This window comes from Bos taurus, chromosome 18 (assembly GCF_002263795.3).
Source record: "Bos taurus isolate L1 Dominette 01449 registration number 42190680 breed Hereford chromosome 18, ARS-UCD2.0, whole genome shotgun sequence".
Classification (NCBI taxonomy): Eukaryota; Metazoa; Chordata; class Mammalia; order Artiodactyla; family Bovidae; genus Bos; species Bos taurus.
The window spans coordinates 52,466,457-52,488,720 of record NC_037345.1 but is presented as its reverse complement, the minus strand read 5'-3'; the positions used below and the strand labels follow the sequence as shown (position 1 = coordinate 52,488,720).

Sequence of the window (22,264 nt, the reverse complement as noted above, 5' to 3'; positions counted from 1 at the left end):
ATGGTCCGGCATCCTTGCTGGAAGCGAGTGGCCCTCTGCTCCAGGGGAGGAGACAGGACAGTGACACGAAGAGCTCGTCTCTCTGGAGGTCTCCAGGTCCACAGTGCTACTCCAGGACTGTGGGGGAAGGACGGGGCACAGGGGTGGAGGAAGCCATCAGGGGAGGTAGGGGACCAGGTCCCCGGCGCCCCCATTCCTCCTGCGCCCCTGCCCGACCCTGGCCTCCCGGTGGCCCCACCCGCCCCATGCTCAGCCTGCGCCAGGTTCAGATTCAGGAAGGTGTGGCGTTGGTCCTTGGGCGAGGAAGGAAGGTTGACTGTGAGGAGAGAGACAGGGTGAAAAGGGGTTCCGAAGCATCATCAGGGGGCGACCTGCTGTCATGGACCAGCATTCTCCCCCCAGCGCTGACTCAGAAAACTAGGTTTTGATGAGTGAATGGATGAAGGATGGTGCTAGGGGTGTCTGGAAGTGATTGGGTCCTTGATCCTCACAGCTTCAAGTCTGAGGGAGGGGGGTCACAGTCCTTGACTCAGAGACATGGCTTCTGAGACTGCCGGGTCTGATGTGGGAGGCAAGGCTCCAGGGACATGGCCTCTCACACCTCTGAGGATGCTCGGTCTGATGGGAGAGACATGGTCCCTACCTCTGGGAGCTCCCAGTCTGATGGAGGAGACAAGATCCCTAACTCTGGGAGCTCCCAGTCTGATGGAAGAGACATGGTCCCTACCTCTGGGAGCTCTCAGTCTGATGGAGGAGACAAGATCCTTAACTCTGGGAGCTCCCAGTCTGATGGAGGAGACATGAGCTCTACCTCTGGGAGCTCCCAGTCTGATGGAGGAGACATGAGCTCTACCTCTGGGAGCTCCCAGTCTGATGGAGGAGACATGAGCTCTACCTCTGGGAGCTCCCAGTCTGATGGAGGAGACATGGTCCCTACCTCTGGGAGCTCCCAGTCTGATGGAGGAGACATGAGCTCTGTCTCTGGGAGCTCCCAGTCTGATGGGGAGACACGGTCCCCAACATCTGGAAGCTCCCAGTCTGATGGAGGAGATATTATTCCTGACTTCTGGGAGCTCCCAGTCTGACTGGGAGTTATGGTCCCCAACATCTGGAAATTCCTAGTCTGATGGAGGAGACATTGTTCCTGACCACTGGGAATTTCCAGTCTGAAGAGGAAACACAATTTCTACCACCTAGGGGTCTCCAAGAGATGGAGGAGATCGTCTTTGTTTCAGCTTGAGAGAGAAATGTACCCTCTGGGGGTAGAAATTCTGTTCTCTTACTGTAGCACAAAGCATGAAACATGATCCGCATTGTCTAAGATGACAGTCTGAGGAGGGGGCATGGATCCACCCTCACCCTATACCCTCCGTCTGATGGGAGAGGTACAGTGTGAGGGAGGCGGCGGTATCTCCTGTGTTTTATGTTCCAGGGAAAAGGGTACCTTACCCTCAGTCTACACCCTGTATTTTGAAACCTTTGGTCTGGTGTGCTTTTTACAGAAGAGAGAAGGCATGGAAGTCCCACTGAGTGCCCCCAGTCTGATGGAGGAAGCCAGTCTGCCCCTGGTCTGTCGGTTTGAGAGACGAGGCAGGAGTTCCATCTGGGGAGGCCCAAGTCAGCTGGAGGACTGAGTCAGCTGGACTCCCCACTTTTGGGAGCCCTTGTCTGAAAAGAGCCGCCCCTCCCGTCCCCTCCTGCACACTCACGGGCCACCTGCAGCTCCACTTCCAGTGTCTCTGTCTTGCCCTGCAGCGTGACGGTCTTGAGGGTGTAGCGGCCGGCATCTGTGAGGTTCAGCTTCTGCACCAGCAGTGAGCAGTTGGGGAAGCCCACCTCCCGGCCTGTGTGCGCAGGGCCTGCGATCCAGTTCCCGGAAGGAAGTTGGCTGAGAAGCCGGTTGGGCTCGGAGGCAGGCCCACGGTACCAGGCATAGACCAGCAGATCCTTGGGGTAGCCCTGGACGGTCAGTGTCACGTCCTGGCCCTCCATTGGCCGGGTGGGCACCGGAACGATGGTCATGATGACCGTGGCCGCTGGGGAGACAGCGAGGGTTGCTGGGTCAGCTGGGCCTGCATGGGTCACAGCGCCCCCCGCCCACCCCCAGCCAGCTCATCTATGCCTCCCCCAACTGACTGGCCCTCCCCGTGCTGGGGTGCCAGGAGGGAGACAGAGGAAGGAGGTGGTGACTTGTGTGGCAGTGGAGGTGGATTTTGTGTCTCAACAATGCCTGCCCGCCAGGGAGCTGCATTTTCCCTCATCAGTTTGGGAGACCCCCGTGCGTGGGGGCCGTCTCTCTCCCATTAGACTAAGAATTTCCAGCTCTTGGGGGACTGTCTCTCTCCATTAAACTGGAAGACCCTAGAGGGCCAAGTCATGTCTCCTCCATCAGATTGGAAATTGTTAAAAGTCCAGGGGCTGCATCTCCCCCATCAGATTGGAAATTCTCAGGTTATGGGGGCCGTGTCTCCCCCATTAGATCGTTGGGAGCTATGAGCTCCAGGTATTGTCTTTTCTGTGAGTTGCAAGGCCTCAGAATAGGGGGAGCTATAGTTCCCCATTAGATTGAAAGATTGCACAGAGTGGAGGCCATGTCTCCTCCATCAGATTGGAAATTCCAATTTATTATTGGGTTGGGTCTTTCCAGTCAGCTGGGGACCCCAGAAGTTGAACGGGGGGCATGTCTATCCCATCAGACTGGAAATTCCTAGAAGGTGGGGGGCCTGTACTCCCCCATCAGATTGGGAGTACCCCCAAAAGTGGAAACTGTGTTTCCCCCATCAGACTAGGAATTCTCAAAGAAAAAAAAGCCATGTCTCTTTAAGACCCTGTCTCCCCCATCAGAATACAAAATCTGCTTCAGTGCTCGCTGTGTCTCCTCCATCTGATCAGAAGTCATGCCGTCTTCATCACTGCTCGGGTGGCGTGTGAGGCGTTGCCTCTTCTCTCTGACTGGCAGCTCTTGAATAGGGAGGCTTCTTCCCTAATTCAAGACCGTCTCTCTGAGGGCAGAGACCATGTCTCCTCCATCAGACCAGGTGGGGGCAGGGTTGTGGCTCCCTTTCCTCTGTCTCCCCCCTTGGTACCTGCCACAGGGTGGCCAACAGTTTAGGAGGCCCTTGGGGGTGCTGTGCCCACTCCCTGCACATACCTGCACAGCTTGGACACCCCTATCTTGACCTGCAGAGACAGGGCTCTGGGCAGCGCCTCAGGTCATTTGGTCCACCCCCCTGTCTCTTGCCAAGACCAGCTGCCAAGGCCCCCCGTAGGGTGGGGCAGGAGGTACACTTACCTCTGGGGATGCCATTTCTGCTTTGGGTGAAAGAGATTCCACCCCTTGGATGAGACCCAGCCTGTGAGTAGGAGGGAGGCACGAGGGAGGGAAGGGTTGTTCCCCCTGTCCCCGGGGGATGGTGGCCACTTGGGAAGGAACCAAGGCGGAATGAATGAGGCCCTCATGTTCAAAGCCACCATCCCCAGGGGATGAGCAGACGTCCCCTGAGGATCCTGATGGCTCTGAGAACACCAGCTGTGTCCATGCTACCCCCACTGCCAGGTTGTTTAAGGACAGAGGCAAGACAGTGCCTCTCTCGCTGTGTTTTTCCATTTGCCAATAAATGGCTGTAATTTTCCCGGGAGCGCGTTTGCCTGTGTGAGGGTGTGCGCATGCGCACACCAGCATCCGCGCCAGATAACTGAATAATTGAGTTGGCTGCGCGGAGGTTCAGCTGTTTCTGCGGCAGGGATGGGGTCCAGCCTGCAGCTGCTGTGACAGACTGAATTTAAAACAGGGACATTCATGTAAAGGGACATCGAATGCTTTTCCGCTCTACCGCTGCACGTTTTGGAACACGTGGCCCGTTTCTGGCTTTGCCACCCCTCAAGGAAGAGAGTCTGATATGTCGATTTTTTTTTCGGGGGAGGGGGGTGTGATAAGGCACAGACTGCCTTCCTTTTGTGACCTGGGGATGAAGAGAGTCCACCTGAAATGCCACTTTGTCCTTTGGCCAATGAATGGGGTGAGAATCTCTCCCTTTCCCATCATCTGCTGGGCAAAGGGCAGCAGAATGGTGGGTGGAGCAGCCAAAGCTGGGGTCCAACTGGGCCTCCAAGGAGAGGGGGTGGTGGCCAGGCTGGGGGCGACTCACCAGAGAGTTTGACCACCACTGAGGCAGATCCAGAGAGCAGGGTCTTGGGGTTCTTAGCAATACACGTGTACGTGCCCTCCTGGGTGGCTGTCATGCTACTGATGTTCAGGTGGTCTTGGTCGCTCTTTAAGGCCCGCCCATTGAAGGTCCACACGTACTCGGGCTCCGGGCAGGACCGGGACACACACCACAGCGTGAGGGACGTGTTGAAGTCGACTTTGATGGTGCAGCCTGTGCGGGTCGTGGAGTCCTGGAGTATGGCCACGCGTTCTGGGCCAACTGTGAGGGTGGGAGGGAGACAAACGGGGCAGTGGAGGGAGAGGGCCGTCGAGGCGGGCACCCGCCTGGCTTTCTTTCCACCAGGAGGGGCCCCTGGGAAAATCTGGAGGAAAAAAGTGCTCTGGCCTTTGCAAATCCCACATGGATCTCTAACTTGCCCTAAGATCTTGACGATCACTTTCCCTCTCAGGGGATTTCAGTTGTCTTTTCTGTAGAAAAACGACGTTGGGGCACTGCACAAAAACACTGCAAGATGTTTTTGACATCTACGGGTTCATTAAGGGAAAAAAAGGTCTAAATGATTGGTTTCCGATAAGCCATTCTAAGAATCTAGAATTCTAGGGTTCCAAGAGCAGGTGTTTCTATGTTCTAGGAGGCTAAGAGTCTAGAAATCTATGTTTCTAAGATTCTAGGGTTGGGCACGGAGAAGGTAATGGCACCCCACTCCAGTACTCTTGCCTGGAAAATCCCATGGACGGAGGAGCCAGGTGGGCTGTAGTCCATGGGGTTGCTAAGAGTCGGACACGACTGAGCGACTTCACTTTGACTTTTCACTTTCATGCAATTGGAGAAGGAAATGGCAACCCACTCCAGTGTTCTTGCCTGGAGAATCCCAGGGACGGGGGAGCCTGGTGGGCTGCCGTCTGTGGGGTCGCAGAGTCGGACATGACTGAAGTGACTTAAGCAGCAGCAGCAGGGTTGGGCAGCTCTAAGTTTTTAGAATTACAGTCTAAGAATCTCTGCCTCTAGAGTTTCTGGGGTTCTCAGAGTCTAGAATCCAGAGCTTCTCAAATCTAGAATTCCCTGGTTGTAGGATTCTAGGTTCTAAGTTGTTCTACATTGCCATCCCTTGTGTACCTGAGTGATTTCTTTTCTCTGGGTTGTTGTTCTCGTTTAGTTGCTCAGTCGTGTTGGACTCTTTTGTGACTCCATGGACTGTAGCCCACCCCCCCCAAGCTCCTCTGTCCGTGGGATTTCCCAGGCAAGAATACTGGAGTGGGTTGCCATTCCCTTCTCCAGGGGATCTTCCCGACCCAGGGATCGGATCTGCATCTCCTGCATTGGCAGGTGGATTCTTTACCACTGAGCCACCCGGGAAGTCCTTTCTCTGAATGCCACATGGTGTATCTGCTACTCCTGGAGATGACTCCATACTTTGGTTATATTTTTAATTTTATTCCCCCTCCCATTCCACCATTCATGTCCCCTCTCCCTTTTGAAAACAACCAGTCCTGGAGGTATCGATTCAAAGGGAAAGATGATTCAATTTCAAACGTGGTCTTCTTGTCCTTTGGAGATGGGTCGAGTGCATTTTGAGGGGACTCTTTGGTTTCTAACCCCAGCTGGCCTACTGACTCGCTGTGTGCCCTCAGGCACCCTCTCCTGGGCTCAGTTTCCCCATCTACGAGGCTGGGGGCTGGGCCGGGAGGACTCACAGTACACGGTCAGGTTGACGGGCTCGCTGCGGCTGACACTGACAGGGTTCCAGACCTCACACTGGTAGGCGCCGGCCTCCTCCCTGCGGATGCCATGCCGGGTCAGCACCCGGCCGTTGGGGGACAGGCCAAGGCGCACGGCGATGGGCAAGGCGTCGCCGTTGAAGAACCATCGGACCTCAGCAGGGCTGGGGCTGCTGCACGTCAGGTGTAGGGTGTCCCGGCGCTCCACCAAGGCCGTGCTGTTGGCCACGACCACGGGCTGGGCCAGGATCTCTGTGGGACAAGAGACAGAGGGGGAGGGGGCCGGGCACTGCCTGCTCCCAGGGTCTCCCCCTCCCCAGGCAGGGGGCATGGCTGGATCCCAGCACTACCCCTGAAACCCCAGCCAGAGGGGCAAAGAACAGGATGAGAGGGAGGTTTAATCCTGGAAGCCATCTGGGAGGAGGTGAGCATTTTAATGTTATTTTAGGACTTTTTCTCTTTTTTTTTGATGGCACATTATTTATTTATTTTTAAAGAAGGACTGGGCAGAAGATGGGAAAACCCAGCTAGGGTAGAGGGGGCTCTCTGGGGTGTCTCACCATAGACCTGCATGTGTCCGTAGCCCACCTCCGTCTGAAATTGCCTGTTGAGAGTCTGCAGAATGTAGGTGCCCGAGTGCCCAGGCAGGGCACCCTGGATGTCCAGGCCACCGTCGGGGCGCACAGCCTCCCGCCCCGTGTGGGCTGGGCCAGGGGTCTCATCGCCTGTGCTTACAATGTAGCTGGCTACCAGGTAAGACAGGCTGAGCGTGGGCCCCGCATACCAGTTGTAGGCCAGCAGTTCCCCCGAAAGCCCTTGGACAGCCAGAGTGACGTTGTCGCCCTCGGCTGGCTGGGCAGGCTCGGGGGTGATAATGATCTCGGCCCCCGCACTCAGGATCGCGGCTGAAAAGGAGCCAGAGGGGTGGGGTGAGGCAGGTTTGACCACTCCCCACGTTTGATGGGGGACGAGACAATGGGCTCCTGGCACATGTGTTCCTTCCATACAGTAAGTGCTCAGTAACTGTTAGCCAGGTGCTAAAGGGGGTCTTAGTCCTGGGAGGATAGGGGCTGTGATCTGAGGACCAGATTTGATGGGCTGTGCTAAGGATCTAGCATAGGCCTTGCTCATAGCAAGCTCACAGCACCCACTCAGCCTATGGGACCTGGGACAAGACCCAGAGGGTTTTCCCCGGCCGTGAGAGTCATCAGGCCTCCACTTACAAGATTAAGCTGCCTCATCCAGCCCCCCTGGGAACCCCAGCTCCCGGTTGGGTGCCCTTCCCTTGCCTCCCCAGGCTCAACCACAGCAGAAAGTAGGGCTGTGATTAATCCACTCCACCCCTTCTGTTCTCAACCCAGGAGATAAGCCCCAAACCCGACTAGCTGGTCGGGTCTGCCTGGGATGGAACTGTGCGTGGCTGACTGGATCAGGAAGCTGTGGCGGTTCTCACGTAAGAAGTGTTTACAGGCCTGGCCTGGTTTCTGGTACTTTCCATGCTGATGGAGCCTGGCTATGAGCTAGGGCTCTGGATCTAGCACTCAGCCCTGTCGCTTTCTGGCTGTGTGACCCTGACCAGCGACTTCACCTCTCTGAACCTCAGGCTTCTGGTCTATGGAGTGGGGGTCATGGGTGGGGTGGTTATGAATACACAAAAAGTGTACAGGACAACACCCAGTAGATGGTAGTAAATGCTGCTGGGTATGACCTTCAAATGACCCCAGGAGTTAGACCCATTTCATAGATGAGGAAACTGAGGCTGAGAAGAGGAAAGCAACTGCCCAAACCACATCCTGAGGGAGGGGCTGAGCTGTTGATTACAACTCATGGTAGTTAAGGCTTCTGTAGCTCAGTAAGGGTTTGCTACATGAATGAAGCACAGCAGTGGCTCCCTAACCCTAACTTACACCCCAGTTTTAGAAATCTTCAAAGTTACCTCAAAAATATCTTTGGGTGACAGTCCCCGGCCTGCCCCACACTGGTGATTCTTGGAGGAGCAAATTGTGCCTGCATGAAGCAGAGCTGTCGCCCCTACCTGCTGGGTTTCTGGCTCACATCTTCCCTCCCCAGGCTCCCCTCCCTTCCCTGAGACCATGGGGCTAAGGCTCTAGGGGTGCCATTCTCGCTCACCACTGAGAAGGAGCCATCTGCTTCGGATCAGCACCATCTTTCACCCCAAAGCCGGCTCTTGGAGACAACGGCGTTGGCGGCCCGGCGCTCCGAGGCCCTTCCTGGTTGGGGTTTGGCTCCGTCTGGCGCTGGACCTGGGAGGATTCGGTGATTTGGAGCTGGGGGAGATCACCTGAATTTGGAGGGATCGAGTCACCGAGGATCTGGGGCCCCGTTTGGGTACCAGAGCGGGTGTGGCAGGCACGGGCCAGGGGCCACGACCTGGTCAGGCCTCCTGGGGCGCTGCCTGCCCTTCTTTGTGCCGAGGGCCCGGGTTTGGTACCGGGAGAAGAAACAGGTCACCAGGGAGGTGGGAGGAGGGCCAGGGGAAGATTTTAGGGCAGTTCTTACCCACGGCGCAGGCCGACTTGGGGGGGACACCGAGGGATAAAACATCCACAGTGACTGCCGTTTTCCCAGGCCCAAAGCTGCGGGTGACCCTCAGGTTTCATCTCAGTGGCTGCCCTGTGATGCGATCACTGTCAGAGCAGGCAGATGGGGAAACTGAGGCATGGGGTAAAGGTTCTGACTTGCCCAAGTTCCTGCAGGCAGGGGGTTCTGAACTCTGCTCTGTTTCTGAACCCACACAGAAGGGAAGGAGGCCAGTGACTGTACACTATCTCTGGGGCCCTGTTTTTTGTTTGTTTTTTATACATACTTATTTATTTGACTGCACCGGTTCTCAGATGCGGCACATAGGATCTTTAATCTTCGTTGTGGGAGGCAGGATCTTTAGTGGCAGCATAGGGTCCAAGTTCTCTGACCAGGGATTGACTGGGTTCCCCCTGCATTGGAAGTGTGGGATCTTAACCACTGGAAGTCCCAGGGGCCGTGTTTCCTGTTGGTTTCCTACATGGGGCTGAGCAATCCACATTCTCTCTCTTCTTCCCTTGAAGCCTTGTTCTTTCTGTCTGTGAAATGGGCATATGCGAACCCTTTGGGGCCAGAGAGAGTCTTGACCTTGGCTGTACACTTTCTGGAAATGAGGCTGGAAGCAGCCTCTTCCTGAGTCTCTGTTGACTGCTCTGAAAACCAGGGATGTATAGACTCTAATCAGGGTTGTTGAGCGGTTAGTGAGATGCCACATGTCAGGAACTTAGCACCTGGCAGAGTTGGGTTCCAAACACAAGGGGTGGTTGGTGTTATTGGACCTAGTTCCGCTGTTTCTACTTTCCATGACCATAGGCAAGTTATAGAGCCCACTGGGCCTCAGTTTCCTCATCTGTAAAATGGGAGTGATGATAATACCCACGTCATGGGCTGTTGGAAGGATGAAATGAATGAACTTGTGTAAAGTACTTACCATGATGCCTGGCACGGAGCAGAGGCTCAAGAAGAAATCACTCAGGGACTTCCCTGGTGATCCAGTGGCTAAGACTCCATGCTCCCAATGCAGGGGGCCCAAGTTCGATCCCTGGTGAGGGAACTAGATCCCACATGCTGTAACTAAGACCTGGTGCAGCCAAATAAACAAATAAAACATATATTTTTTAAAAAGATGCTCATTCATTCACCCTACAAATATTTAATCAGCATTGTTGGTCTGCCAAGCACTATCCTGGGGCTAGTAGGTAGAATCCCTGCCCTTGTAGGGCTGAGATTTGTGGGGTAAACAAACCAAACATAAAATCTATCCCATGTCGGATGGAGATAAGTGCTGTGGGGAAAAATCAAGCCAGGAAGGGGGCTGGCGATTTTGGAATTGGGGCCAGAGGTGGTGGGGCAGGGAGGCTGTCTCTGGGAAGGTGATGCTTGGTAGAGGCTGTGGGGGGATGGGGCAGGGGTGGAAAGCACCCCCCACCACCAAGTCAAGAACATTTGTTCTTGACAAATGTGTTATCAGTATCTCGATGGCGTCTGGATCCTGGTGTCTCTGAGGCTCCAGCATCCTGCTTCTGGGCCGGGGGCCATACCTGTGGCTCACCTGTCCTGATTTGCTCCTCCAGCACTGTGTCCTCAGCTGCCCTGGCAGGGCGGGGCTCTGACGTGGAGGACAGTGTGAGCTGAGAGGGGTGGGTGCAGCCAGGTGAGTTGTGGGTGACCTGGCATACTCCCCTCATCCCTCCTGTGACCTCAACTCACCCTTCTCTGTCCTAGCCCAGACCTCTCCCCTGAGCCCTGGGAACCTCATCCAGGGGCTCAGGATATCATTCAGGATGCTTCCCCCTCCCCACCTCCCCGGATGTCCCTGGGCACCTCTTGCTCACCCCGTCCCAGATTGACCTCGAGATCTTCCCCTAGACCTGCTCCTCTTCCCCACCCTCTCATCAGAGATGGCGCCACCTTCTACCGTCACTGGGGCAGAGACGGGGCCTTGTCCCTGATTCTAATCTACCCCCCCACCCCTGCCACCGCATGCCACACTCTATCATGCCTGCTTCTTAAATGCCCTATGCGTCTTTGTCTCTCTCCCTGTGGCTCCTGCCTTAGTCCACGTCTCCCCAACCTGCACGGGCCCCCTCATCTGGCTTCCCCTCCCCAACTCCTCCCTGGTCTCTGACCCTGGTTTGGCTCCCTCTCAGTGCCCAGAACCTGCTACGGCTCCTCAGGAGAAAGCTATGCCCTCAGGAGAAAGCCCAGCTTGTCACTGTGGCCCCGTATGGCCTGGCCCCTGCCTGCTTGAACACCCGTTCCTTCTGGGAACTCTGCTCCAGTTATTCTGCTTCACTGGCGCTCTCTCCACCCAGCACATCCCTGCTTCCCCCTGCTCTAGTTCACTGCCTATTCAACAACTCCCCCTCCTCCTCCAGGAAGCCCTCCTGGACTCCTAGACTTCATGAGGTGCGCCCCTCATCCCCAATCAGTCCCAGCCCTGACCACCTTGGGTCTTCACTGTCAGGGGGTAGGTCTGTTTCTTCAAAGTGACTGAGTCGTGGGAGGGCAGGACTGGGGCCGCTGTGCTGTGGGCATCACCGTGTCCCCCGCACTGCCCAGCACAGGATCGGATGATGGAGCAGAGGCTGAGAGTGTTTGTGGAACTGGACACCAGGGGCGGATGACACAGACAGAGGAGTCTCCAGGGAGGTCTGGGCTTCTGGGGATTTGCCGTCTGGCTGAGTAGCGAGAAGAGGCTTTGGCTCTGAGAGTCTTGAGGACAGATCCTGGCTTTTGTCCAGACTCCACCATGGCTCCCTACCACTCTCAGCAACACACAGACCCTCCTCTCTCTGTGGTCCTTGTGCTTCCTGATTCACTCCTGGCTCCATCTCCCCAGCCCCTCCCCCTGGTGCTCCCAGACATGAGCCTGGACTTTTGGTCCAATTGAGTGCTGTGGTTTCTTGAGCACCTACTATGTGCCAGGCCCAGAGCTGGGCAGAAAGTAAAACTGGCCATCCTGGGCAGGGGCCTTTGCCTGTCTGGCAGGTGGGTGGTAGGTGATCATGATACTGACCTCTCTGGGGTTTCTCTGGGGGTGAGGGAGACCAGGTGCATGGGCTCAGTGCCATGCCTACTCCAGAGTGGGCACTGGGTACTCAGGGGCCATCATTCATTCACCTTTCAACAAACATTTATTGAGCATCTCCTAGGTGCCGGGCACTGTGCTAGGTGCTGGTTTACAGCTACGAATAAGACTGGAAAAATCCCTGCCCCATAGAGCTGACCTTTTGTTTGGGGCGATAGTCAGCTGACAAATAAATAGATGTAATATATCAGGTGGAGATAATGTGATGGAGAGGAACAAAGCAGGAGAGGGGATGGAGGTACCTGGGGCAGTGGTTTATGTAGGGTCAACAGAAGATGTTTTAGGAGGTGACATCACAGTAGAGACTCAATGAGGGAAAATTGAATCTGGGGGATTCTGGGGGAAAAGCATTCCAGGCAGACAGAACAGCAAGTGAGCAAGTGCAGAGGCCCCGAGGCAGCCGTGTTTTGGTGAGTGGGAGGCTGGTGTGGCTGGAGTACAGTGAGCGGAGGGGGGCACAGAGGAAACATGGGCGGATCCTGCAGGGCCTTGTGGGCCACAGGAGGACTTTGGCTTTCACTCTGAGATAGGAGCCCTGGGAGAGATGTGAGCAGAGAAGGCATGGGAGCTGACTTAGGTGTTAATAGGGTCTTCTGGCTGTGTGTGGGGCACAGACTGTGGGAGGTGACAGCAGATGCTGGGAGGCAGTGGGGTGACTACAGAAGTTTGGACACACTGTCCAGCGTGGTGGTGGTGGTTCGGTCACTCAGTTGTGTCTGACTCTTTGTGACCCCATGAACCGCAGCACGACAGGCTTACCTATTCTTCAGCATCTCCCAGAGTTTGCTGAAACTCATGTCCATTGAGTCAGTGACACCATCCAACCGTCTCATCCAGTGTGGCAGTCACTGCGATTAGCTTCTCCGAGTTTAGATGAGCTCTGAGTGAAAAGTACACACCGAAGAGGCGATCGTTTTGTAATATACAGAAGTGTTGGATCATTATGTTGTGCATCTGAAACGAACAGTGTCGCAGGTCAATTACACTTCAACTAAGAGAAAAGACACCGAATCACAGTATCCTAACAGGTCCTGCAGTGAACAATATTTACATTGTCATCATAATGGTGCAAACACTAATTATTGATATAATTAAAAGCATGGGCTTCTTAGGTGGCACAGTGGTAAAGAATCTGCCTGCAATGCAGGAGACGTGGGTTCCGTTCCTGGGTCGAGAAGATCCCCTGGAGAAGGAAATGGCAACCCGCTCCAGTAATTCTTGCTTGGAAAACCCCATGGACAGAAGAGCCTGGGCGGCTACAGTTCATGGGGTTGCAAAGAGTCAGACACGACTGAGCATGCTTGCGTGCATGCATGCGTGATAAAATTTTGAAGAGGATGAGGAAGGAGAAGTGGAGATGTTAAATCTTCATGTCTTATAACATCTATAAATTTAAAATTATTTTTCTCTTTTTAAATTGTATTTATAGGAAGCGATAGGCTTAACTAAACCTGTTGTGACAATCATTTCACAAAATATGTAAATCAAACCATCTTGCTGTGCACCTTAAACAGTGATATATTCAACTTTGTCTTTCTTTTTCCTTTTTGGCCATGCTGCCTGGCTTAAGGGATCTTAGTTTCCAGACCAGGATTTGAACCCAGGCCCTCTACAGTGAGAGCATGGAGACCATGAGGGAACTCCCTATATAAGGTTTTTCCTAATAAAACTGGGGAAAAAAAAAAAAAAAAAAAAACAACCCTGAAAGTGAAAAGGAACAAAAGCTCACAAAAATATTGAAGATTTATTACAGACACATACACAAAGAATGCAAAACCTATTGTTCACTTTTTATATTGAGTCCATGTTTAAATGATGGGAGCCAGTGATAAAGAACCCACCTACCAATGCAGGAGACATAAGAGACATGGGTTTGATCCCTGGATCAGGAAGATCCCCTGGAGGAGGGTATGGCAACCCACTCCAGTATTCTTGCCTGAAGAATCCCATGAACAGAGGAGCCTGGCAGGCTACAGTCAGTGGGGTCACACAGAGTTGAACACGACTAAAGAGACTTAGCATGTTGAGATGATAACATTTTGCCTATGTTGGGTGACATAAATTTGTTTCACCTGTTTCTTTTTATTATTCTTCATGTGATACCAAAACGTTTTAAAGTGTATGCATGGCTGGCCCACGGAGGGGAGAAGTGGTTGGGTCACTGATATATTTTACTAATGATTTATGCATTATTTTGACATTATTGGCTTTACCTATTGTCTCAACCAGCATCACCCTCCCTCCCTGAAAACCCATTTTGCAGACAAAGAAACTGAGGCCCAGACCTTAGCTTTGGGAAATTGAAGTGGGCAGGGCCTTACTCTTCTCTGCAGCTGGGGACAAAGTTCTCTGACTTTATTTTGTCCACTCTGTCCCCTGACCCCTGCCCTCTTATCTCACCAGCCACGTCATTAGTGCCCTAGGGAGCTGGGGGTGACCTGGGCCTCCTCCTTTCTGTCTCCTCTCCGAGACTCCGCCCATGACTGACGACATTCCTAAGGTGGAACTCGTGGCTGGGGCTCTCATGCCAGGACACTTGCCCTGTTCTTCTGGTTGGAGCCCTCACTCTGAGAGCTACTCACTTAGCAAGGCTGAAGCAGGTTTCTGGACCCCTCTTTTCTGTTTCCCTTATCTCTCCAGGGCGAGGCTGAGGGTGCTGTAATATTTACTCATGGATCTGACTTCAGGGTGTGGCTTCCTGTGCTGGCTTGGCAAGGTCTGGGCTTGGTCTTGGGGAGGCTGTTGTGGGGGAGAAAGAACTCCACGTCCCCTTAATTCCTCACCCTCGGAAGAACGTCCAGGCTACTGTGCCTGGTAGGGGGTGGACAGTGGACTGGAGGGGCCAGCCTCAGACTTTCACCTTGGCTGTTCCCGTTGCCTGGATACCTGTCCTGCTCCCTGCCCCCATCCCAGTCTCACCTTATTCACCTGGGTTTTTCCAGGTCATTCAATCATTGAACAAATATTTATCGAACACTGACTACCTGCCAGGATGGCTGGGGAGACAGGCAACATCCCGCTCCTTGTGGGGCTAAATCCTATTGGAGGGAGACGGGTCGTAATGGAAAGACTGATAGAGAATATCATGTCAGGTGGAGATATGTGTTATAAAAATATGAGATAGGGCCAGAGGATTGGGAGTGGCAGGGGTTGCTCTGTTGGTAGGGAGGTCAGGGAATCTTTCTAGGAGGTGATGTTTGAGCTGAGACCTGAAGGAGGAGACCAAGGAAGACTGTGACTATCTAGGGGAGCTGTGTTTTTGGCAGAAATCTTGGGCTTCCCAGGTGGCTCAGTGGTAAAGAATCCCCCTGCCAATACTGCAGACTCAAGAGACGTGGGTTGGATACCTGGGTTGGGAAGATCCCCTGGAGAAGAAAATGGCAACCCACTCCGGTATTCTTGCCTGGGCAACATCTCATGGACAGAGGAGCCTGGCAGGCTACAGTCCATGGGGTTGCAAAAGAGTCCAACGTGACTTAGTGACTAAATAACAATGGGCAAGTGCAAAGGCCCTGAGGCAGCAAGGGCGAGGATGAGTGTGAGGAAGGCAAGGAGACGGGGTGTGGCTGGAACTCGGTGAGACAGGACAGTGGGAGGAGCTGGTTGTAGAAGAGGTAGGGGACTTCCCTGGTGGGCCAGTGGTTAAGACTGCACTTCCACTGCAGGGGGCACAAGTTCAATACCTGGTCGGAGAGCCAAGATCCCTAACTAAAATCCCACATGCCGTGTGGCACAGCCAAGAAAAAAATAGAAAAAGGAGCAGGGGACCCAGAACAGGGCCCTTTGGACACAAGATGGCCCATTATAGATGAGTCACGTGATGGTAAGCTTGAACTTGGGATAAGAGCCGATGAGGAACAGAGTGAGTGAAGTGAGTGAAAGTCGCTCAGTCGTGTCCGACTCTTTGCCACCCCATGGACTGTAGCCCACCAGGCTCTCCTCTGTCCATGGGATTCTCCAGGCAAGAATACTGGAGTGGGTTGCCATTCCCTTCTCCAGGAACAGAAGGGAAGGGTTTAGGTGTAGGGCGAGGGGCCACAGGGGGCCAGGTTGGCATGAGTGAGGGGGTGGGTTTTTCTGGAAGGTGGTCAAAGCCTGGAAGTGAAGGGCAGAATTAGGGAGGCGGAGGGGAGCAGAGAGAGTGCCGGGGTTCTCTGGGAACCCCAAAAGAGCAGAAGGGGCCTGGGAGGGGCGACCTGGCTGTGTCCTTACTCTCTGGGCCTCATTTTTCCCCATCAAGAATATGGGAAGGGGCTGGACTTGGATTTTGAGTTATGGTTTAAAGCAATTTAAAAGCTTTGGAAAACTTCAGATTTTACATGCTTATCCAAAACAGAGGGCAGGACGCCCTTCCCCCGAGCTCAGGCCAATCCTGTTTCTTGTCCCTGCCCATGCTCTTCTCCCATTTGATTTTGAAAGCAAATTTCAGCCATGGTATTGCTTTTATTCATACTTCAGTCTGTATCTCTAAAAGGTTCAGTTCAGTTCAGTTCAGTCATTCAGTGGTGTCCGACTGTTTGCGATCCCATGGACCGCAGCACGCCAGGCTTCCCTGTCCATCACCAACTCCCAGAGTTTGCTCCAACTCATGTCCATTGAGTCAGTGATGCCATCCAACCATCTCATCCTCTGTCGTCCCCTTCTCCTCCTGCCTTCAATCTTTCCCAGCACCAGGGTCTTTTCAAAAGGTAAGGACTCATTAAAAAGGTAAGGACTCATTAAAAAAAAAAAAAAAACTTGTAATGTCATTGTTTCACCTAAAAAGTGAAAACAAAACCAACAGTGAACAATTCCTTAGTATCTTCATATACCCAATGGGTCCAAATTTCCAGTCACCTCCTGAACGTCATAATCTCTTTGCTAGCTTCACTGCGGGGCATACTTTCCATCCCATAATATTCACCTTGGAATATTCATCCCATAATATTCATAATATGCGGCCATCCCCCAAATATAGTTTTAGAACCCTTTCATCACCCCTCAAGGGTTTCCCTGTGCCAAGATCAAAAAATGGCTCAATATTTTGAAGTGTTTGCTTCACTTCAGATGTGTTTGCTTCCATTCAGTGGAATGCTTTCCTCAGACGAAATCGTCTGTGGAACCCCAGTGCATCCAGCAGATAAAAGTACCTTGGGGTTTGACTCAGCCCCCTCTCCCGAGTAGAGGATCCAACCTGCACCCCCATCAAAGGTGTGGAGGGTGGTGAAGGGGCGTCCACACCTCTGAGGCCAGGCTACTCGCACCATCTGATCCCGGCCGTCTCTTTCAGAGTGCAATGCCCGTTTGCACACAAAGGGGTTGAATTTGGGAGAAAAGGGTTTTCCCCATGAATCATTATCATTCTTGGTCATGGCCCAGCACACTTCCTTCCCCACGCAGCCACTTCCTCGTTTATAAAACAAGGAGCCACAGGCCTGAGAGTCTAGAGGTGCCCCTGGACTCATTGGAAGTAGGTGGTGGTGGGCAGTGACCCCTAGTGGACAGAGATGGGGCCGAGCGAGCCAAGGAGCCTGGGGGCTCCCAGTCCCAGCCAAGGACATTGGTCTCTTCCTAACCGGGCCAAAAACTGGGCCAGTGCCTGAAATTCCACCATCGGCTATACCTCCTTCGGATTAAGCATTCCCCTCTGCTTGGACACGCAGATCCCAGCATTTGAGTGGGTGTGGGTTACATCCTGGTCCCTAGTCCTTTCAGACTGGAACCGTGCAGAGGATAAAGCTTGGAGTTAGAAAGTCTTTGGTTCCATTCCCAGTTTGTCCCTTTACAGCCTGTGTGACCTGACCTTTTTCTTTTTTGGCTGCACAATGCGTCATGTGGAATCTTAAAGGTTCTCCAACCAGGGACTGAACCCATGCCCCCTGCAGTGGAAGCTCGGAGTCCTAAGCACCAGGCCGCCAGGGAAGTCCCTCACTTGACTTTTCTTAGCCTCTGTTTCTGCGTCTATAAGATAGGAGGAATCATAGTACTTGCCTCATGAAACTTTTGAGGATAAAATAAATAAGTAAAGCACTTATTGCATGGCGTTTGGTAAATGCTCAAGAGACATTTATTATTATTATTACATTGGCTTCCATATTTCCTCCCCCACTAGACTTTGAGCTCCCTGAGATTGGGGGTTAGTCCAGTTTATCTTCCTGTCTCTGGTGCTCAGTTGAGTTCACTTGACAAGAGTTTGATGTATAGTTCAGTTCAGTTCAGTTCAGTCACTCAGTGGTGTCTGACTCTTTGCAACCCCATGAATCGCAGCACACCAGGCCTCCCTGTCTATCACCAACTTCCAGAGTTCACTCAAACTCACGTCCATCGAGTCAGTGATGCCATCCAGCCATCTCATCCTCTGTCATCCCCTTCTCCTCCTGCCTTCAATCCTTCCCAGCATCAGAGTCTTTTCCAATGAGTCAACTCTTCGCATGAGGTGGCCAAAGTACCGGAGTTTCAGCTTTAGCATCATTCCTTCCAAAGAAATCCCAGGGCTGATCTCCTATAGTAACTGCTCAATAAACATTTGTCAATGAATGAATGGAGATGCTGGACACAGGAAGAGAAGATACAGATAATGAGGATTCACACAGGTTCACTTATTCCACATGCATTTCTGGAACCCTTACCCTGTGCCCCGTGCTGAGTGGTGCTGGGACTCATCGGGTGACCCTGACTGTGTTCTCTGGGGATCTCACAGTCCAGCAGCGAGATAAACCCATCTCCAGACAGTGATGATGACCTAGCATGGGCAAGGATGGGGTGGATAGGAACTCAGAATGGGAGATCTGACCCAGATCGGGAGTCAGGGAGGATTTCCTGAAGAAAGAGGTATCTGAATCAAGATTGGAGGATAAATGAATGTATAAGGCAGGTACAGTGGGGTGATATGGCTACAGGCATACTCCAGGCAGATAGAAGAGAATACCTTCTTCAAGGTTCTTGAAGAAGTTCAGCCCCTCAGATCACAGACCACAGGGTTGGGGGGAGGGGCAGAAGTCTGAGAGGTTAGACTGAGGGGCCCCCAGGAGGGAGACCCCGCAGGTAGTTGAAAGCTGTGGTGATTTTAGAGAGGATGGAAGGCCTAGCTCAGGACACTAGGGGGCAGGGTCTGCTGCCTGCCTCAGTGAGACCGAGGGAGGGAGGCACCCATGTTTCGGGGTCTGGGCAGCCGTGTAGACTCCATAGGCGCCCAGAAGGGCAAAGAAAGGGGCCGAGGCTGGAGGCAGGTGGATGCGCCGCCCGGCTCTGGCCGGTGGGTCTGCGCGGTCCTCTGCTGCCCCCTGCTGGCTCCACTTTGACTCGCGTCCTGCCTGTAAGTCTTGGTAACCAGGATGGGTCCAGTAAGCCCAAACCCAACCAGTGACAAAGAAGGTATTACCTGGGCAGCCGAGCTGCAGGGTGCACCCCATTCACTGTCCCCAGTCTAACACCACCGACCTGGATCTTCAGCTGCCTTCCCCTGCCGACACGCTGAACTAAACTCAAGACTGGCCTCCCAGGCCCTCCCCGTTTCTTTCTTTTTAAAGAGTGTTATTGAGATGCAACACACGTACCAAGTATTAAGTGTGTTCCTAGAGTTGTACAACCATCACCACAATCAACCTTAGAACATTTCCATCACTCCCAAAAGAAACCCTGTCTCCATTAGCAGTCATTCCCCATTCTCTCTCCCTCCCAGTCCCCTGCCCAACACTAATCTCTTTTCTGTCTCTCTGGATTTGCCTGTTCTGGATATTTCATTCGTGTGCCCATGGACAGAGGAGCCTGGTGGGCTGCAGTCCATGGGGTTGCTGGGAGTTGGATACAACTGAGCGACTTCACTTTCACTTTTCACTTTCATGTACTGGAGAAGGAAATGGCAACCCATTCCAGTATTCTTGCCTGGAGATTCCCAGGGACAGGGGAGCCTGGTGGGCTGCCACCTATGGGGTCGCACAGAGTCGGACACGACTTAAGCGACTTAGCAGCAGCAGCAGCAGTCATACACCGGGTGGTCTTTGGTGTCTGGCTTCTTTCGCTTAGCATAGTGTTCTCAAGTTTCCTCCAGTTGTAGTGTGGATCAGTATTTCATTCCATGTATTTACTTATTTATGGTTTTGCTGGGTCTTCCTTGTTGCTGCACGGGCTTGCGTCTAGTTGCAGCGAGTAGGGGCTGCTCTCTAGCTGCAGCGCTCAGCCTTCTCACTGTGGTGGCTTCTCTTGTTGCAGAGCATGGGCTTCAGTAGTTGTGGCGCACAGGCTCAGATACTCCTTGGTGTGTGGGATTTTCCCGGACCAGGGATTGAACCTGTGTCTCCTGCATTGGCAGGCAGATTCTTTACCACTGAGCCACCAGGGAAGCTCCTATTTCATTCCTCTATGGGTAGATCACATTATGCTTATCCATTCATCTGCTGATAGCCAATTGGGTTGTCTTAATTTTTAGCTGTTATGAACAACACTACTATGAACATTTGTGAACACATTTCTGTGGGGATGTATGTCTTCATTTCTTGCAAACCTTGCCCTCTTGCAGCTTGGATGGCACTACTGTCTTCTACCCTTCAGTGGCAAACCAGGCACCTGGGCACTCTGGTACCCTGGCTTCCTCGGTGCCTGTTTCCTTCTCCCTCATAGCCCCTCTCCCTCATCCCGCTCAGACATTACCTTCAGTGCTGCTTGCTGTCAGCTCTCTGAGGGCAGGGATCTCTGTATATGTTGTTCACAGGTGTCTCCTCAGAGCCTAGAACGGCTGCACACAGCAGGTGATCGATTAATGTGTTGAATAGATGAATGGACACATTGTTGACAACACCCTTCTCCTTCATCCGCCTCCTCTAATCCAGGATAAAATTATATAATATCAATGTTTCATTCTAAATATCTTTCAGCTCTGTGCACTTCTTCCCCAGCCACCCCCTCCACCCTGATCTAGCACTTGCTGAATGAATGTACGAGTCACTGAATGAATAGATGGGGCAAGGCAGACCTGCCAGAGAATTTCTCTCTAGAAAGCATAGTGGGTGAGAGCGTGGGCTCTGACATGAATCCTGAAGGTGTATTGACTGAGCTATTCACATATATTTTGATTCTCCATATTCTGGGTATGAGGAGGCTCAGCGGTAAGAGAATCCGCCTGCCAATGCAGGAGCCACAGGAGACACGGGTTTGATTGCTGGGTTGGGAAGATCCCTTGGAGGAGGGCATGGCAACCCACTCCAGTATTCTTGCCTGGAGAATCCCATGGACAGAGGAGCCTGGCAGGCTACAGTCCAAGGGATGCAAAAAGCTGGACACAACTGAAGTGACTTAGAATGCACGCACGCACGTATTCTGGGTATGGGCTTCCTTGGTGGCTCAGTGGCTAAGACTCTGCACTATCAGGGCAGGAGGCCCAGGTTTGAGCCCTGGTCAGGGGACTCAAGCCCACGTGCTGCAACTAAAGATCCTGCATGCCATAGTGAAGATCAAAAACCCCACATGCTGAAAGTAAGACCTGGTGCAACCAAATAGATAAATAACGTTAAAAAAAAAGAAGAGAGAGAAACGAACCTTTCGATGTTCTAAGCCATGGAACGTGTGGGGTTGCTTGTTACCGCAGCATAACCCAGCCCATCCGATGCATCACTGGTCTTTCCTTATGCTTGGTGCGTGACCTTGAGGCAGTCACTCCACCTCTCCATCAACAAAATGGGAATATAATAGTCCCAGCCTCCCGGAGCTGTTCTGAGAACTTAAATTCAAATAGGGAGAGGCATAGTCGAGTCAGCAGTTGCAGCTTAGGCATCCCTCGACACGTGGAATCTTCCCCCATTAGAGATGGAACCTGTGTCCCCTGTATTGGCAGGCAGATTCTTAACCGCTGGACCACCAGGGAAGTCCAGTTATCATTATATTTAAATCTGGCTTCATCGTGGTGGAGGAAGAAGGAATGGTGCCCGTTTCCTAGGGCTGTAGTACAAACCTGTATTACCCTGCTAGAATGGCCATGACAGAATACCACAGACCTGATGGCTTTAACAACAGTTATTTTCTCACAGTTCTGGAGACTGGAAGTCTAAGATCAAGGTGTCAGCCGACTTGGCTTCTTCTGAGGCTTCCTTCTTTGGCTTGCAAATGACTGCCTCATTATGATTTCACATTTTTTTTTCCCATGCATGTGCAACCCTAGGGTCTCCTCCTCCTCTTTTAATGGTATTTTTACTTTAAATTTTTATTTATTTACTTCTGGCTGCACTGCACAGCTAGTGGGATCTAGTTTCCCAACCAGGGATTGAACCTAGGCCTTTCACAATGAGAGTAAGGCGTCATAACCCCTGGACCACCAGGGAATTCTCTCTTCCTCTTCTTGTAAGGACACTAATTGTACTGGATTGCAGCCCTACCCCCTGGCCTCATTTAAACTTCCAGTTCAGTTCAGTAGCTCAGTTGTGTCCTACTCTGCGACCCCATGGACTGCACCGCGCCAGACTTCCCTGTTCATCACCAACTCCCGGAGTTTGCTCAAACTCAAGGCCATTGAGTTGGTGATGCCATCCAACCATCTCATCCTCTGTCGTCCCCTTCTCCTCCTGCCTTCAGTCTTTCCCAGCATCAGGGTCTTTTCCAACGAGTCAGTTCTTCGCATCAGGTGGCCAAGGTATCGGAACTTCAAGAGCTTCAGCATTAGTCCTTCCAGTGAATATTCAGGACTGATTTCCTTCAGGATTGACTGGTTTGGTCTCCTTGCAGTCCAAGGGACTCTCAAGAGTCTTAATCATCTCTTTAAAGGTCCTACTCCAAAA

General features: G+C 52.6%; 1 protein-coding gene across 1 annotated transcript; it reads right to left on the bottom strand.

Annotated features, from left to right (window-relative positions):
• Positions 1 to 1,222: 1,222 nt before the first annotated feature.
• CEACAM16 (CEA cell adhesion molecule 16, tectorial membrane component) lies at positions 1,223 to 7,407 on the bottom strand. Its single transcript, XM_015458210.3, has 4 exons — positions 6,448 to 7,407; positions 5,864 to 6,139; positions 4,149 to 4,427; positions 1,223 to 2,036 (listed from the first exon to the last, which is right to left on the bottom strand). Exons 1-4 carry the CDS (start codon positions 6,890 to 6,892, stop codon positions 1,636 to 1,638), a joined length of 1,401 nt encoding a protein of 466 aa, XP_015313696.2. The 5' UTR covers positions 6,893 to 7,407; the 3' UTR covers positions 1,223 to 1,635.
• Between the last annotated feature and the right edge of the window lie 14,857 nt (positions 7,408 to 22,264).